The sequence below is a fragment of the Perognathus longimembris genome, chromosome 2 (assembly GCF_023159225.1).
Source record: "Perognathus longimembris pacificus isolate PPM17 chromosome 2, ASM2315922v1, whole genome shotgun sequence".
NCBI lineage: Eukaryota > Metazoa > Chordata > Mammalia > Rodentia > Heteromyidae > Perognathus > Perognathus longimembris.
Genome location: NC_063162.1, coordinates 118,610,414 through 118,629,870, shown reverse-complemented (window position 1 = coordinate 118,629,870; position 19,457 = coordinate 118,610,414). Strand labels below are relative to the sequence as shown.

The following is a 19,457-nucleotide window of genomic DNA, read 5'->3' as shown; positions in this document are numbered from 1 at the left end:
ATTTTTGTAATTATTTCTAAGAATAAGCTTATAATTATAATTGTATCTAAGAATTCTTAGAAACTATCTTTTATCAGAAATCCTGCCATATATTTAAATAGTATGATGTTTCTGATGAATAAGCTGAAAATGAACAAATAATTAAATTACTTATAAAAGATAAACAAAAAGAAAGTAAGATGTACTGGGTGACACTTAAAGGATCAGTGATTCAAATATACTTTAGAGAACCATTAAAAAATGCACTTCTTGTAATCTTGAGTACACTGATCATATATGTGCATGCTAAGTACGTGCGTGTTATGTTCCTTAAGGGGTATATTCCACTAACAGTGGAAATGACCTGCTCACATATGTGTTCTTTCATGTGCACAGGAACAAACCCATTAGCCATAGGGCTGGATTCATTCACAGTAGAGGACTTCTGAACACAATTCAAGTACCATGTATTGGAGCTTACCTTGCTCTTCAATTTTTGAATCTCTGCTTCTGTAACTGCATGTTTGATTTGCAACTGAAAAATTGAAAAGAAAAAAATCTCAAGTACTATATTTTAAAATCTTCATCCGCTGGGAGAATACCTTATTTCATAGCAAAATGCCTGGCAAAATGTTCTGCAGGGCAGCAAGTTGTAAATGAAATGTCTAGTGTGTTAAAAAGGAATCACAGGGTGCAAACTAATTAAACACAGGGTTTATAGCTCACACTCCTAACATCAGATTAGGTTACCAATTTACTTGCTCAGGGGCCAAAAAGAAGAAAACGCATTTGTTGCATTTTTTGCAGCTCTTCCTTTATGCTTTGAGTGTCCAGGTACTTTCTTTGCTGAACCTAGCTACCTGAAAGGCTTAAAGCCTCTCTGTCAGTCGGTGGGAGGCTGAATGAACATTCAATTCCACATTTGGAGGAAAGGTGGCGCTGTGGATCTGCGACTCGCTTGCACATCCTGAACAGCAAGTAGCTGAGCTGCAAAGCAGGAAAGGGGATGCGATATATATGTTGTTGTTTTTTACGCCATAATCTTAGACTTTTAAAAATTTAATGTTTAGTTTATCATAGGGAAGTTATGGATTCAGATTGATGTCTTCCAAGATACCTACTTGTATTGGAAATTTAGGCCCAAAAAGCTTGAGTCGGCATATGTTTGTTTTGGCTTGCCCTTCCCCCACATTTTCTCTATAAAGGAAGAACAATCAATGAATCATTCATTTCCTTAAGGGATAAATAAACATCCCTCAATTTAAGGAAAATAATCTGTAGGTTGACAATTTCTTCTCTGAAATCCCCAGAGCTGGATGACTCTGGAATGCAGAATTTTTCCTATTTTGGAGCGTATGCAATTTCCATCCATTGCAACTCTCCTATAGCAGGTCCGCAGTGGCTTCTGCAACCAAAGGCATGAATGATTTTGCCACTAAGCACATGAATACTGCCTCTAAGTGAGGCACAGAAAGACTGCAAACAGCATCCCCCCACTTTGGTCAGGCTGTGCCAACAAATTGATTTGCTGTAAATGTTTTTTTTTTTTTAAGCTCTTTTTCAGAGCATTTTGGGTTGAGAACTGTACGAGAAAAACTGTAACTATAATCAAGTACATCTACAAAGGTTTGTTTTTTTTTTCTTTTTTCAGAAGCAGAGTGAGGAATTCTGCTGGCAGAGGAATGAATGGATGTGGAACACTTAGACTAGCGATGGGAACCTCTAGAGCACCTCAGAAATTCAGCTCTCTTCTGTGTACTTTTGTGTCTCTACAAGGGAAAGAGGGAAGAATTCAGGTTAGGTTGGTTCAACACTCATGTGTAAGTGGCTGATGACCCAGACCCGAGGTCCAGGCTCCTCACACAGTGCTCCCTCTTCTTGCTTTCTGTTTTCCTACCTCTCTGGAGATCATGAAGTGTGCTCTGTCTCCACTGTACTGCCGAGGGTGACTCGGAAATGATTCTAAATCGGGCTGTGTCTGTTTCTATGGCTTTTGTCACTTTCAGTCTTTCAGAGCTGGTTATTCTGGCCATCTTGCTGAGGCCCCTATTACTCCATCGTCACTGGGTCCTGAGGCTCCTGGGTGCTAGCAATAGTCTCTAGGTCAGAGGCCTTGCCCTCTCAGTTTCTTTCTGATTATCCCCCTTTTGGAAGTACAGGGGTTTAAACTTAAGGCCTTGCTCTTGCTAGGCAAGTGTTCTACCTCTTGAGCCATGTCCCAGTCCCTTTTTTGTTTCAGTTACTTTTCAGCAACTGGGGTTTATACCCAGGTTGACCCAGACTGCAATCTTCCTATTTATACAGAGTAGCTGGGGTAACAGGAGTACACTACCGTGCTCAGCTTTTATTGGTTGAGAAGGGAGTTTCACAAACTTCTTGCTCAGGTTTCCGCAGTTCTCCCAATCTTTGCCTCTTGAGTTATTAGGAAGTTTTTGTCTACTTTGTGCCAAGTGTGCAGAGTTTCTGAATTTTCTTTTGCTCAGACTAAATGAACTCATCTCAGCTTACCATATACTAATTATTGCATCAGCAACTATGCCTGGTGCTTCTTAGTTTCTTACCAGTCTCATTCACCTGCCATTAGCAGATAGATGCTCAGTGTTAGCTTCCAGAAAGGCACTTATCACTATCTTCCTTAATGATTATACATAGAGTAGGATACAAAGTTATAACAGCAGTGTTGTTCTAAAATCCCACAAAACTCTTACCCATTGAAGAGGTGTGTGCCATTCAAAGCCCCAGTATAGATGTGTCTTTTCAGAGCCTGACAATGCCAAGCCATCTCAGCTGGCTAGGCTTGATGCTCAGTGAGTCTAACCATGGCCCTCAAATGAGCATAGTAATAAGAGTACTGGACTCACTTCAGACATGGGAACATTGAGGTTCAGAGATGACAACAGACTAGGTCCAGTCTCCCAGTGAAGCATCATTAAAACCAGGACTAGAACCCATATGGCTTGGTTCTGACCCAATGCCATTTTCCTTAGGAAAGAAGGATGAACTTAACAGGCACTTATGGATGAGCTGCTATATGCAAGATACATATAGCATCTCTAGTAAGTATCAGGACAATATAAACACATAAAATCAAAACATTTATAGACATAAGTATGTAACATGAGTCAACACACACGGAATTATTTTCCATGTAGACACTACCTCAGTGTGAACATGTCAGGGCACCATGCAAATCCACTCCCATAGACATCTATAATTGCTACTGACAAGAACTGCTGCAAATAGATTTTTCCCTACTGTATGCCAAATGTGTAGAGTTCTTGAACTTTCTTTTGCTCAAACTGAATGAACTCCATAGCCCTAGATCCATAGTATAGGAAATTCACCTAACTTCCCTTATACTCTCTTTCCTTACCTATAAAATGCCAAGCCTCACAATTTATAACCTTCCTGATGAGAAGGTTAAGTGAGATAATTCATGCAAATCATTAGCTAACACAAAAGAATTCCTCAATGAAAGCTAGGATCATACACACAAAAAAGTATCTAATGAACTCAAGTATGATCATCCAATTTTATTTCCCAGGTAAAAGTGCTGAATAACATAAAATGCCGCACCTGAAATAAAACACATACCCCTGGTTTTATTTAAAGGGGAGTATGAAATCCAAAGGGCAGTTTTTTCACAGTGAACTTTTCACTGTGGACAAATGCCAGGCCTCATTAACTCCCAGGAGGGTAACCCAGTTTATAGCCTGCAACTCTCTTTTGCTCAGGTCACTGTGACCTCAGTAAATTGTTTCTCTAGGCTGGGAGCAACTATGAGGCCATTTCTGTCCTACAGGTATGATACTTGTGAAACAATGAGCCTGGAGGTAGTTGTCATAGTTTCAGTGTGTGTGGCTATTCTTGCCCTAAGCCAGTGTTATCATAAATAAATAAATAAGAAATAAAGTAAAAGAAAGAATGCAAAAGAACCTAGCCCTGAGAACCTACATCAAGGATTATCAATTCTCAGGTAATGTGGGGAGAGAGAGGGAAGAAAACTTGCTTCTAGTTGTCTAGGTTAGCTTTCTGTCCTCTAGGGAGCTGAGGCTCTTTGCTTTATTCTCTGTATTGTCTCTCAGATGCAATTGTGAGTCCAAACTTCCAGAAAAATAGGCAAGATTAGTGTGAGATACTTCCAACTCATAAAAGGCCAAATTTACTCTAGAACAGTTTCCCTGAAATATTACAGGTCAGTGTGTCTCTTAATACACAAGACCATGTTCTCTTTCATAATTCTTGACATCTTTAACATGGATGCTGCAGATACCTACGGCAGGATCTTAGCTGTAATAACCCTACGCTTCCTACATTTATCACTCTGTATGAGAACTTGCTATGTATATTTGCTGTATATTTCTTTCAAAAAGAGGAATATGGAGCATGAATGCTAATGACTGAATAAATATGATCCAAATACAACCATGAGAAGCACAAACAACTTTATAACAGAAATATACATATTCAACTTGATTTTTTTTTTTTTTTTTTTTTTTTTTTTTGCCAGTCGTGGGGCTTGAACTCAGGGCCTGAGTACTGTCCCTGGCTTCTCTTTGCTCAAAGCTAGCACTCGGCGACTTGAGCCACAGCGCCACTTCTGGCCGTTTTCTATATATGTGGTGCTGAGGAATTGAACCCAGGGCTTCATGTATACGAGACGAGGACTTTACCACTAGGCCATACATATTCAACTTGAACTTTTGCCTTCCTCTGATGATCTTTTCCACACATGGAATACATTTTTAAAGTGAAAAACATCATCTTTACAGGAGAGATTTAATAGTGTTTTCCTTTAAGCTTTTACAAGACCTTGAACTCAGGGCCTGGGCACTCTATGTGAGGCACTTTTTTATTTTTTGGTGGTTAACTGGAGATAAGATTCTCACTGACTTTTTTGCCCAGACTGGCTCGAATTCTCAGCCTCCTGAGTAGCTAAAAATAACAGGCATGAGCTACCAGTACTCAGCTGGCATCAGAAAATTTATAATTAGGTAAGTATAATATTCTCTGTGCTTTCTTTACAAAGGCAACAGTAACTGCATTTGCATAAAAATTTCTAACAAATTTCATAATTAGAATTTCACAATTATTTTTGTAAGTATAGGGCTGATGTCTGTTTGACCCACACAGTGTAAAAGCTGTAAAAAGACAGAAACAAAGCTGCTTTGGCTGGTAGAGTGGGGCTGTTAAAATGGAGCTCTGATCCATATCATTTGTGTTCAAAGATTGATACATATTTACATTAAGTTAAAGAGACAGCAGAGGCAAAATATCTGAAAGAGGATAGTTGAATGACACCATAATCTAGTCCTGATGACATCACCAAAGACAGTATTGCTACCCAGGGTGATTGAGTGCCCTTTCCCACAAGGCCACTCAAGCTCAGTATTGAGAAACTGATTCTTAATGATGACCATGCTGGATGTTCATGGCCTGTAATTATAGCTCTATGTATTTGTGGTATTTTTTGTGGTATGGGGTTCAAATTCAGGACCTTCCAGTAGCTAGTCTGGTTCTCTAGAAAATGAACAATGGCATCAGCCCTGAGTTTTGCTGGTTGTTTTCAAGATAGGGTCTCATCGATTTTTCTGCTAAGCCTAGCTTGAAATCTTGATTCTTCTGTTCTCAGCTTCCTGAGTAGCTAAGATTACTGGCACCCAAGTTACATAAAGTTTAAAAATAAACATATGTTTACCACTATGTAGGTAACATAGTAGCTTCTCTACTGGTTAACAGTAAATCCCACAAAGACTTCTTCATTTATCTGTCCATGTATCGATAAATTTTCGAACTTCTTTTTTATAGAGTTAAGTAAATAAAGTAACACTGCCGGGAGCCAAAATGGCTGTCAGGATGTAACTTAAAGAAACTATAAAACTTAACTGATAAGAAAATCTGGCACTGTTTGTCATGCTCTAACAAGAAGACACTATAAGTCTTAGCTGATAAGAATGTTTGATGCTTTTACAACCTTGCCTGTTAAACCTAACATCTTGTCTAGTTTTAATTAACAACCTTGTAAACTTTACTCAGTCCCTGTCCTGAGAAAGACCATCCCATGGTTCTGTAACCTAGCAACCTAATGACCCTGTCTGTGTGAGTTACCCTTTGCTGATTACTATATAAGCTGCCCTGCGAGAATAAAGTTTGAGACCTTGATCAGAATCCTGTCTTGGTCTCCCTCCTTGTGTCAGGTTTGTCTCTCATTCAGGTCAATTCCCCCTCGGGCTCCTGTTGACGAAATCCCGCAGGCCGGGGCAGAGTGGCGCCCAACGTGGGGCTCGAGGAACGGAGTTTGGTCTGAACGTCGACCTCACAGAGCAGCTGCACCATTCATTGGATCGCCACCCAGCCGGTGAGTGAAGATCCGCACTGAGATCACCGCAGAAACGCCCATCTGCGATACAGATCCGTGAGGTAAGAGAGGCGACGCAATTATGGGACAAACACTCAGCAAGCATGAGCTGTTTCTCTGGGGGCTAAAAGCCTCTATCAAGGCACGAGGAGTACGGGTTAAGAAAAAAGACTTAGTAGAGATTTTTATATTTTTGGAAGATATTTGTACATGGTTCCCACAAGAAGGGACGATAGATGAAAAAAGATGATGTCGTGTTGGAGATTGCCTTAAAGACTATTATCAGACTTTTGGTCCCAAGAAGGTACCTGTGCAGGCCTTCTCCTATTGGAATCTTATACATGAGGTTCTACAAGTCCGCCATTATCAGGCGGATGTTTCCAAGGTAGTTGAGGATAGTGAAACTTTCCTAAAAAAAAAAAAAAAAAAAAAAAAAAAAAAAAAGAAGAAAAGTTCAAAGGGAGCCAGGCTTCTCTCCACGAGGAGCCTGCTAAAACGCCCCGCCCTCCCTCTGTTATGTCTCCTTGTCCTTCTGTTTCCATTCCCATGCCTGAAGTCAGCAGTGATTCCCAGCCTAGGGGCCCAAAGTCCATTTACCCGGCCCTCTCTGGTTTAGAATCTGGTGGCTCTAATGATGATATGCCTCCACCGGGAGATAGGGCCACTTTAGGGGAGGAGATAGCCAAATACCATAATCCTGACTGGCCCCCCTTGGCCACTTCCAGCGCACGGCCACCTCCTTATAATACAGCACCTTCCTTTTGTGCTCCCACTCTTGCCGATTCCCCCGATCTTGAGGAAATAACCAGACAAGCAACAGCTAAACTCTCCTGGGAGGCTCAGTCCTAAAAAGCCCTTCTTCAAGCCAAAAAGGAAAGGTCTCAGCTACTTAAACAGTTGCGAGATCTTGACTTAGAGTTAACATCTCCTCCCACCTCTTTAAGCAAAACGAAGCCAAAATCTAAACAAACTCTTCACGCCTTCCCTGTGACTAAATCAACAAAGAATACCCCCAGTGAGACTCCAACTCAGGAACCTGAAGAGGGGGAGGAAGAGGAGGCTGAGGCAGAGGGTGAAGAGGAGGGTGAAAAAGAGGTATCAGAGACAGGAGAGCCAGAAAGTTCAGAGGAGGAACAGGACAGCGAGGCTTTGATCATCAGAGCTCAAAAATACCGCCGCCTCAAATTCAGACATGTTAAGGAACTAAAAAATGCAGTTTCTTTATATGGCCCTACTGCTCCTTTTACCATCTCCCTTCTAGAATCGCTAAGTGATGAATGGCTTACAGTTAATGACTGGGCCATGCTGACCAAAGCCACCCTAACACGGGGCGATTTCCTCCTATGGAAGGCTGATTATGCTGATAGATGTCAGGACATAGCCCGACGCAATATGTCTGCTGGTGGCCATTCTAAATCCTGGACCATAGAAAAATTGTTAGGCGATAAACCATTTAATACTAATGAAAAGCAGGCTAAATTTCCTCCGGGTCTGCTTGTTCAAATTCAGCATGCAGCCCTTAAAGCCTGGAAAAGCCTTCCCTCTCAGGGATCTGCTATCACCTCCCTCGCCAAGATTCAACAAGGGCCCCATGAGCCGTATAGTGATTTTATCGGACGTCTTACTGAGGCTAGGGAAGTGCTAACACCACTGAGGTAACTTCTCCTGACCGAGTGCTCTACAATGGGAGGAGCACAATCTAAAAGCTGCTCAAGTTTGAGCCCAGCCTTACAAATTTGGAATATTTTATTTAACTTCTATGAGTGCTTGGGCAGACGAAGTTCTCTCTGTCTCTCTCTTTTTCTGCCTCTCTCTAAACTCTGCCTGCCTGCCTGCTTGTGATATGTGATGGGCTGGTGCTAGCTTCCAAAGGTACCAATGTTTGTTTAGCATCTGTTTTGAAAGACACAAAGAAAGGTTTTTTATTCTTGTTATTGATGTTTGTTAAGTTTGGAGATTGCATTAAATTCTGCTTGTTTGGCTAAATCCTAAGTTTTCTCTAGCATTCAGCACATGGTGGACAATAGAATTGGTTGGAGGTGGAAGCCCACCCTGAACTCTGGAACTGTGGCCTTGCAATTCAAAGGTGCCTTGCAATTCAAATACTGGGAGGTGAAGCTGTCTTGCTGTGAGCCTGCTAAGGCTCTGACCAGCTCCTTTGCCATTATGCCTTGCCACATGTCTGTGTTCTTTCTGTTCATGCCCTGTCTCCCATCTCCTGGACCTTCTCTGGTCATAGTGTCCCATTTCAGCTCCTCATTGGAGCTAAACTGCTTTCTCAAAATGTGGCTTCTCAGATAATCTGTGAAAATTTTTGTTTGCTGAAAAAGTTTTTTGTTTTCTAACCACGTGGTTCTAAAATATGGGCAAAATAATATCATTTTGCTACTGGAATTCCAGAAAATTTACATGGCCAATTAAAAAACAATTCTAAGCGCGCCCCAAAGCTTGTGCACAACTCTCTGTATGTCTGTTTGTCTGTCTGTCTGTCTGTCTGTTGGTAAAAGTAAAACAACAACAACAACAAAAAAAAAAAAACAGGTTTTAAACCCATGTTTGGGTGCAAGCAAGTGTATCTAAGAAAAACTCCAAAAAGTTCTAATATACAGCACGTGATATAAGTACAATGATGTAAAACCAGTGTTTTATTCTTTATTTCTATCTATGTTAAAAGTCAAGTGTACATCTAATCCTGACAATTCTTTGGTATAGATTAAGATTTTGCTTCTCCATTTTTTTTTTCTTTTTCTGTGCTCTCATAAACTCTTTAAGATCAAGGGACAAGAGTCATTTTAAAACAAGTATACAAATGTGGCTGCTAACCTATATTTTCCTGACCCAGGATTAATATTTTGCTTTATAGGATTCAGGTCGACATATGTGCTAGATGCACATGTGCTAGCTGTGTGGACTGTGGCAGTCCGTGGCTACAGGAAGCTGCCTCCACAGTCTGCTCCCAAACTGCCTGGTTTCACTGATTCCTTACTCTCTCTCTCTTTCATGGAAAACTGCTCAGGAAATCTAGAAGTCCTGTAAAGATTTTGACAGGCCCAGCTCTGCCCTACCCCTTCCCAAGATTAGAGTTGGATTTATAGCAGGCCTATCATGACAGAGTTGCCACCAAGATTTACTCCAAGGTTAAAAGCATCAGAGTTGTGTTTGGTGGCCACAGGGTTGCATTGGGGAAGCATTGGTATCTTCCCCCCGCCCCCCCCCATGTCTCAGAAACTGCCGTGGCTGCTGCAGAGAGAAGACTTTGTTGGCGTTTGGTCTTTGTGGATTTTGTGACTAAGAAGATGGTTAAAGGCCCAAGCCTTCTAAAATCTTTTAAAGTTGTCACCCTGCTTAAACCAGTAGGGCACCAGCCAACAAAAGCCAGAGTACTCAGGGTAAACAACCAAGGAATACTGGAAGGTTTCAAATGTCTTTAACCAGTCTGTGTAGAAATTTGCAGGAAACTCAGAAGAAGGTGTGACAATCTATTCAGGGGACTCAGAGAGATGCCACTACAGCCTTGCCCAGATCCAACCCATCCCTCCTGCTGGCCTACTGATTCCGGATGTAAGACATAAGCCACTTGGGATGCACTGAAGCTGAGACTTTTACATTGTCCTGATCCTTTGCCCTCTTGATTGTTATTCATTTGTGTTCTCTTCCACCTGCTGGTAAGGTAAGGTTAAATAATTTGATTTGATTTAATGGCACATGGATCTCATTCAGTCTGCTGTTTTCTAAGTGTTACAGCAGAACTCTGGCAAGTATTTGTTGGTCTTATTTAGGTCATTGTTATTTTACTAGTCAAAAATTACAGATTAAGACTTCTCATTTGTGTACCTTGCATGATTTTCAAAAACTTTTAGGAGACATTAATTGGCTTCGGCTGTACCTTAAACTAACCACTGGTGAACTTAAGCCTTTACTTGACATCCTTAAAGGGGACCCAAATCCAACCTCTAGTCGGTCACTAACTGCCCCCGCCCAAGAGGCCTTAAAGACAGTGGAAACTGCCATCACAAATCAACAAGTAACTTTTATTTCTTACAATAAACCCCTCCAATTTATTATTTGTGCCACCAGCTTTACACCTACTGGAGTCTTCTGGCAAGAGGGACCCCTCTTTTGGGTACATTTACCTGCCTCCCCGCTTAAAGTTCTCACCCCTTATGCCACCTGGGTGGCAGAACTAATTAAAGTTGGAAGAGAACATAGCAGAAAAATGTTTGGCAGAGACCCTGATAAAATAATATTGCCATATTCCCCCACTCAGATTCAGTGGCTAATGCAAAATGATGACACTTGGACGGTGTCTTGCATTTCTTTTCAAGGAATCTTTGATAATCATTACCCTGCTGATAAACTCCTCCAATTTTTAAAATACCAATCCCTTGTTTTCCCCACTCAAACTTCTCGTCAACCTCTTTCCCACGCTTCCCTGGTGTTTACTGATGGGTCCTCAAATGGAATGGCAGCCTTTACTATTGACAACCAAACCACTTCCCTACAATCCCCTTATCGCTCTGCACAAATGGTTGAGCTTTTTGCTGTTTTACAAGTGTTTATTCAGTTACCTAATACTCCTTTTAATTTGTATACAGATAGCGCTTATATTGCCCACTCCATCCCCTTACTTGAAACAGTATCCTATATTAAACCAACTACAAATGCCACTCCATTGTTTTCCTTAATCCAACAACATATTTTAATTAGACATTGTCCCTTTTATATAGGACATATTCGTGCTCACTCTGGTCTCCCAGGGCCCTTGACAGCAGGCAATAAAGTAACTGATCAAGCAACTCAACTTGCCCTTTTGATCGAATGTGACCCTATAGCTCGAGCAAAAGAAGCTCACTCTCTGCATCACCTTAATGCCCAAACCCTGCGCCTCCTCTATAACATTACCAGGGAGCAGGCACGACAAATTGTCAAACAATGTCACAATTGTGTCACCTTTTTACCAATCCCTCACTTAGGTGTCAACCCCAGAGGATTGGTCCCTAATGAAATTTGGCAAATGGACGTTACCCACGTCCCTTCTTTTGGTAATCTTAAATATCTTCACGTCACTATTGACACTTTTAGTGGCTTTATTTTTGCCAGCCTCCACACTGGAGAGGCCTCTAAAAACGTTATTGCCCATGTACTTAATTGTCTAACAGTCATGGGAAAGCCCAAACTTATTAAGACTGATAATGGCCCTGGGTATACAGGGAAAAACTTTCAACAGTTTTGTGGCCAATTACAAATAAAACATATTACTGGCATTCCCTACAACCCTCAAGGCCAAGGAATTGTTGAACGAGCTCACCAAACTCTTAAAAATACTCTTCAGAAATTAAAAATGGGGGAATTTTACCCCACAAAAGGATCCCCCAAAAATATTCTTCATCATGCCTTGTTTGTCATTAATTTCTTAACTTTAGACGCTAATGGAAAATCTGCAGCCGATCGTCTCTGGCATCCACAAACAATTCATAATTATGCTACTGTTATGTGGAAAGATCCACTGACCTTTCAATGGAAAAGCCCAGACCCTGTATTAATCTGGGGTCGACGGTCTGCTTGTATATTTGACAACAAAGAAGGTGCAGCATGCCGGCTTCCTGAATGCTTGATTAAAACTGTTGATCATAACCTATCTTCCAGGGAAACATGACCCCCTGAGAACACCTTTTTCTTTTTCAGGAATAACAATGACAACGTGGACCTTTATAACAACAATCCTGTTGGCCCTGCCCTTCACAACTCATGCTGGATTGGGGGCCTCGATAAACAAACAAGAATTGCTTAAAGCCCTTTTTGGTCCCCCATGTGAGTGTCAGGGAGGACGATTTAAGACCATTCCCAAACGATATACTAATGTTGTTGACTGTGGCACTAGCACTGCATACCTTCAGATGGAGCCTAGTAATGCAGGAGGTTTTAGAAAACAAGAATGGATATGCATCAATAAACCAAAAATTATACCATCCAATAATGGTATTCCTGGAAAATGTCCCCAGAGTTGTAGCTATGTTACCCAAATGCACTCCTCTTGTTATTCCACTGTACAGGAATGCACTGACACGGATGGCAAAAGATATTTTACTGCCATATTACAAAAAAATAAACTGGCAGTTCAGGGAGGCGATTGGTCCAATTTTCCTCAAGTAGTGGGCAACAATAAATACACTCAAGCCTCCTGCATGGGCACCCCAGGTGCTGATGCCTGTTGGCCCACTAAAGCCCCTATTCATATCTCTGATGGAGGAGGACCTATAGATATAATTAGAGAAGCTGAAGTACAAAAAAGGCTTGAGGAACTAGAAAGACAAATTTACCCCAAAATTGATTACCACCCCTTGGCCCTCCCAAGGCCCAAGGAAACAAATCTAGATGTCCATACCTCGGATATCCTAAAGGCCACACTTAACATCCTAAATACTTCCAACCCCGAATTGGCTAATGATTGCTGGTTATGCATATCTTTAGGAACGCCCATGCCCCTTGCTATTCCCTCTGATAACTTAATTAATTTTACAGATAACAATCTTACTTGCAGTCTGAGTCTGCCTTTTAAAATACAACCTGTTGGTAATTTTTCTATTTGCATATATGGTGATTTCCAAAATAATAGCCTAGATATAGATGTGGGCCTGATCTCATTTGGCAAATGCTTACAAGTAACTAATTATTCTTCTCCCACAAGCCCCCTTTGCCCCCCAAAAGGAAGGATATTTGTATGTGGAGGAAACTTGGCTTTCTCTATGCTTCCTGCTAACTGGACCGGATTGTGTGTGGTTGCTTTGTTACTTCCAGACATAGACATTGTTCCAGGTAGTGAACCATTACCCATTCCTAGTTTTGATATGATAGGAGGAAGAAAGAAAAGAGCAGTTCAACTTATACCCCTTTTGGCAGGACTAGGTGTAACTGCTGCCCTGGGCTCGGGAACTGCAGGCCGGGGTGGCACCCAAGTTACATAAAGTTTAAAAATAAACATATGTTTACCACTATGTAGGTAACATAGTAGCTTCTCTACTGGTTAACAGTAAATCCCACAAAGACTTCTTCATTTATCTGTCCATGTATCGATAAATTTTCGAACTTCTTTTTTATAGAGTTAAGTAAATAAAGTAACACAATGTCTGAACTTGCTCGAGAGGAATGTTTCACTGGTGTTAAACAGCCCTGAGGACTGAGGAGAGTTAAAGGGGATCACTGGGCAGTGAGTGAAGATGGGAACAGGCTAGTAGTTCTTGATGCAGCCTCTCTCATTTTCCTGCTGTCTCCTCAGCGAAATCACATTAGAAAAATCTTGCAGCCCCAAATAGGTTAGATTTCACCTAACAGTTGAAATAAGGTGGCAGAAACTGACAGTCCACCCAAGCTTAACTGAGGACAGGAGGCCATTTTATGCCACTGATACTGTGGAGAGCCAGCATGTCCAGCAGGGGAAGTGGATGCCCCCTATAGTCTTGCTCAGGAGTGGGACCTCACACCACCCTAAGTTCCTCAGTACACCTCATTTGTTCAAGCCTAACTACCAGAACAGGGGAGAAGGGAGAAAGGAGGCAGATACACTGCACTGTATGACCACAGAATACTTCCAGACTCTGACCCAGGAGAGAAAAGCAGACTGAGTGACCTATCTACAGCACTTGCATTAATTGGCCTGCCTGCTCTGTTTTCCTTTATTTACTTTGGATGGAAATAAGACTTTTGTAGCCACAGGTGGCAATTATTCACTTTAAGAAATTATAAGCCTCATTTGTAGACTCATGTCAAAGTATATAAGGGGGCCATCACGTTGAAAACAAAAGTAAGCAAACCTGTGAAAATGATGATGGGCCCTTTAGGTAAAAACGAATCTGATGGTTACCCTTGGAAACCCACAGAAGAAAGAGGGGCAAGGAAGCAAAGGGCAAAGACAGGAAAGTGAAGCATGTGAACAGAGAACTAACTCAAGTTAATTTCTAAAGAGCATAAAGCAATTTGAATTTAAAGCACACTTAAAGGCAAAGAACATGGAAAGGCATTGAGAGAACAGAGCAAGTTTGAGAATGATGTGGAAAAAGGAGATACAGCCATCTATACACACACACACACACACACACACACACACACACACACACACACACACACCAAGAAAACATGGAAATGTACTAAGTGTTGGTGACTGTATTTCTAGAAAAGTAACAAATAGGGAAAAAAACAGAAGTTGAAGAAAATTGTAATTGACTAAACTGAAAATAAAAAAGAAATAAATATACATAGAACCTAAGACCTGTTAGGAGGGGAAATGTCAATGAAAGGAGACCAACAGAACAACCTGTAATTTAAAATTATTAAGTGCAGGCTGAAAAACATCCAAATGCCAAGTTGACTTTTCTTTAACGTATGATTAAAACAATGAAGTGTGCCTATAGCATTTTCAGGGCAAGTTTAGGAATCCAGTAAGTTATCATTTCTATGTCATAATTAGAATGTCATCCTTAGTATAGGAAGCTCATGGAAACTACACCCTCCACGAATACCTAGTAAATTATTTTAAAGATATTTCAAGATAAAGAAATAAGGAAAAACTGAAAATTTAAAAATCAAGAAATTGTGCCATAAAAAGAATAATAGTGGAAGTTGATTAACCAAAGAATATACTAGTTGCAAATCTGTTACATATATAATAAATATATTGTAAAGCAATTTGAAAACTTGAGTTTCAAAAAATGTAGCAAATTTCTGGGTGTGTTACCACACAACTGTAATCCTAGTGTTCATGAGTCTGAGGAAGGAAGATAGTAATTTCATGGCCAGCTTAGGCTATATAAAGTTTTTGAGAGAATTGCCTGGACTATGGAATGAGACTGCTTAAAAACAATTTACAGATTTAAATAATAATCTCTCTCAGAACCGGAATGTATCAAGAACTTCCTTATGGAGTACTTACATGGTATTGTTTATTCTTAAGTTTTAAAGTTACAGAAATAGAAAATACTTTAAAAAATATAAAAGAAACAAAGCAGAAAACAAAATGTAAGTAATTAGACCTTGAATAATCATTTAGATGAGTTTAAATTGGCAAAATTCTCTTAAAGACTATATTCAAGATATTTATAATTTTAAAGTTACAATAAAATAACATACCACAATTAGGATTTGCTAAAATTGTGTATGTATATATGTATATATACATGTATAATCTTCAAGCTCTCATTTATTAACTAACAAAAAAAATCTTATTAGATTCTGCTAATGAAGCAGAACAGTGCTGCTTTCACATATCTGGAAAACTGAAGACCCAAATCAACCAGAAATGGAGACCAGCATCTTAATTAATTTTTCAATCTTCTCCAAATAAGTGTTCATCAGGAGGTAAATCAAGGATGGTCTATCTCATGCCTTGAAGCTGTGATCTCCTTGCCACTAATTTAATGACCCCAACAATTAAATTAGTATCAGCACAAAGATGTTAGGAAGTTAACATCAGGGCAGCAACCATAATCTTATTATTGTTACGATAGTAGGATAAAAAGAATAATAAGTGAGATGAAAATAATCATTTTACAAAAGCTATATTCACAAATAATTTTATTTTAACTAAATCTTCTAAGATTTAAAAATCTAGTGAGAGGAAAGGAGGTAGTGGACAATATGCTATAGTTACTACATTGTTAAAGGGCAAAAGTATAGGTATTTATTTGCTTTATGCCTTGCTTAAAAAAAAATGTCCTAAGACTGAACTAAAGTAAGTCAGGATAAAAAACATGTTAGACATAAATATCTAATGGCAAATAAGTATAAGAATTAAAAGACAAGAAAGAGATGAAATGTGAAAAGGGAAAAATATGAATAAGATGCCAAACCAAAGTACTAATTCTAAAAGGAATAAAGTAAATATAAATAGACTAAAGTCATCAATTAACTGACAGAGACTCCAGAGTATTTTGTACAGAATTAAGAGTCAAGAATAGATTTGCTGAAGGAAGCATGTTTGAACAAATGGATAGGGAATGTATAAAAATAAAGAGATAGGAACAGACACCGTGAAGGAAATATAAAGCAAAAGAAAGCCAGTGTTGAATTTTTACTACAATACAACCAAGCTTGGTCAAAAAGAATCATAACAGACAAGAAAGATGCTAAAATAAATCATTAAGAAGGGAAAAAATCTAAATGCAGAAGTTTTATATACATGCTTGGTTTATTAATCCTATTTATATATGAAAAACTCCATAGCTACACAGAAAATATATATGCTTTCTTTACGTACAAGGAGCATAAAAACAAAAGTTTATAAATTAAGTTACAAAAAGCGTCTCAAAAGTTCTAAACACTAGCTACTACATGGAATATACTAGAGCAGTGTGCAGTAGAGGTAGATCCTTATGACAGAGTACAACAAAATAAAGTTCAGTTTGTCTGGGAAATTTAAAAAATGGAACAATTCTTGTGTTAAAAAGAAAATCACAAGAGAAATAACAATGAAACATATCACAATGACATTTTACAGGTAAAAAACTGACATGTAGCTAAAGCAATATTCAGAAAAAATGTAGCTTCACTACACTTATCTGAATGCAAGAATTAATAAAAAATGAAAAGTGCATGGGCTGAGAATATGGCCTAGTGGCAAGAGTGCTTGCCTCATATACACAAAGCCCTGGGTTCGAATCCTCAGCACCACATACGTAGAAAAGGCCGGAAGTGGCGCTATGATTCAAGTGGTAGAGTGCTAGCCTTGAGCAAAAAGGAAGCCAGGGACAGTGCTCAGACCCTGAGTTCAAGCCCTAGGACTGGCAAAAAAAAAAAAAAAAAAAAAAAGAAAGAAAGAAAGAAAGAAAGAAAAGTGCAGTTGATTAACAATAAAAAAGGCAGAAATGGAGATAATACTAATAGGGAACAACACACTCTTTTTTAAATATAAAAAGAAATAATGAGAATGTCAAAGCTAGTATAACAGATAAAGTCCTTGAGAAAGAAACTAAGAAAAAAAAAGAAAAATTCTAGTGAAGAACAGAAAGTATATAAGAGTAATGTTTAGTGATATTAAAATGACAATATTTTAAAAATATTTTTATATAAATAAATATGAGTCAAACACATAAACATCTTGGAAAATGCCAAAATTACAGCACCCCAATTTGAGAACTTTAAAACATAATAGCTATTGTAAAAGTATTTAAAAATATCCTTGCATTAATGAGCAGATGGTTTATAAGTGAAAAATAACAAACTTTAGTGAACAGGCAGTAAGTCTCTTTTGTAAGTCATTTCTGAAAATAGAAAACTAAGAAAAAATTTCTAATTTATAGTGCTTTTAATCTTTGTGTCAGCTTTTGATAAATTCATTTTAGTCACATTTTCTGTTATCATTGGTTACTTATGGAACTAACATGTGATATTATATAATTGTTCAGAAGGTCAGAAAAAAAATAGCCTGGGTTAAATAGATATATTCTGTAAACTTGTATTAAGTGATTCAATGTGAGAGAAATAAGTCAATTAATTTACTTGTTTAACTTAATTGCAATAAAGTGCAAAGGGAATTTTATAGGGCATTAATAATATGATTCAAATATTCTCGTCATTAAGATTGTAAGTAATGGAATTCTTGAAAAGTTAGAATAGATATAATTTGCTCTACCAATTCTAATATTTCTTCTAACACAACTACAACTGAAGAAAGATGAGAAGACAATAGAAGTCCCCAAACAGTCCAGGTTGGAGAGACAAAAATTCTGTGGAGGATAACTTGGCCTACTAATCAGAGGGAAATGGGAAAATGGACATTAAACTGCCAATCAACTTGCCGACAATATATCTGGGAAACCTGAATGAGGTTCCTATCTTAATCAAACAATCAATGCCTACACCACACCTGATACCACTCAGTCATTGTTTTGCCTGCCAAGAACTTCACCAGGACCAAGATATAATCATGAGCAGAAATAGGAGCAGGAAGTCAAATAGGACTCTGTGTCAGCTCTCAGCCTATGCTTTGCCCAGTAGCATTTCAGTTAAAGTAGTTAGTATAAAACTGTTAAAACTGTGGCTAAGATATAGCTCAGTGGCAAAGCACTTGCCTACCAAAACAGAAAAGGCAAAAAAAAAACCCCAAAACCCAACCTGTTAAGATCTCAAAAGAACAGAATCCATCCACACAATTCTTTGATCCACACAAACAAACAGTGCTGGCTGGAACGGTTCACAGACACAAATGCTACTAGAAGTATCATGGGGTCACCACCAAGGGCAATCTGAAGAAATTAATAGATTACTATGGAAAATATAAAACAAAGGAGGAGAAAGAATTACAAGTGATGTGCTATGTGTCTGTTCTTAAAGTGAAGGCAGATCTTAAATTCTTTAAAAGCAAAGTTATATTAAAAAAAAAAAAAACCACCTTAAGCCATATCCTTCAGAATTGGTTATTCATGCAGCTATCTACCTTAAGGTCATCAAAAATTTTCTCCAGAACAGTAGATTGCAAACAATATAGCATTTGCAAGCCAACCATTTTGCTGTTGTGGCCTAAGTCACAAACAACATCAGCCTGACTGTGTCTGAACAAATTTTATTCATACCTAGATTTTTCCAATGCTGCATAACTTGACAACATCTAGTCTGGTCTAGATCTCACAGCTATCCAAACAACAATGCACATCTCTAAGAGTGCTGAAGGAGCATGGTAGAAAATGGAGGATATGACCAACCATATATTACTACTACTTTTTAATCCAATCCCATAAAAGAATGTGCACTGTCTTTCTAGCTCTATCTAGAGACAAGAGTCATAATAACCTGGCAACATACAAGAGCTATATCTTAGACTCTTACTAGTGCACTACTTTTACCTCACCATCTCCAGTATTTATCAAAGTTGAATTAAAACATCTAAGGGAAGAATATACTCTTCTACATAATTTACATTCTTGGACCAAATCAGCTGCAGAGAAAACACCTTTTCTCCCACCAGCCACTTCCTGCAGAATGGTGTCTCTTTTCTGCACTGTTCTGTGATGCAAGAGCACTTGCTTACGGACTGACCCATCACAGTTGTTGTTTTACATATTAGGTTGCTGACCATTAATATGGAAGAAAAGTTTACATGCATAGCAAAATGTGTACACTCAGGATCTAC

The 19,457-nt window shown here is 39.0% G+C and overlaps 1 protein-coding gene across 6 annotated transcripts in view; it reads right to left on the bottom strand.

Annotated features, from left to right (window-relative positions):
* Positions 1-19,457, bottom strand: part of Ppp1r9a (protein phosphatase 1 regulatory subunit 9A) — a 275,864-nt gene that overhangs the window by 45,770 nt on the left and 210,637 nt on the right. For all 6 annotated transcript variants that reach the window (XM_048340051.1, XM_048340052.1, XM_048340055.1 and 3 more), the window contains one exon: positions 461-514. In XM_048340051.1, the coding sequence (XP_048196008.1) occupies positions 461-514 (54 nt within the window). The remainder of the gene's footprint in view (positions 1-460; positions 515-19,457) is intronic.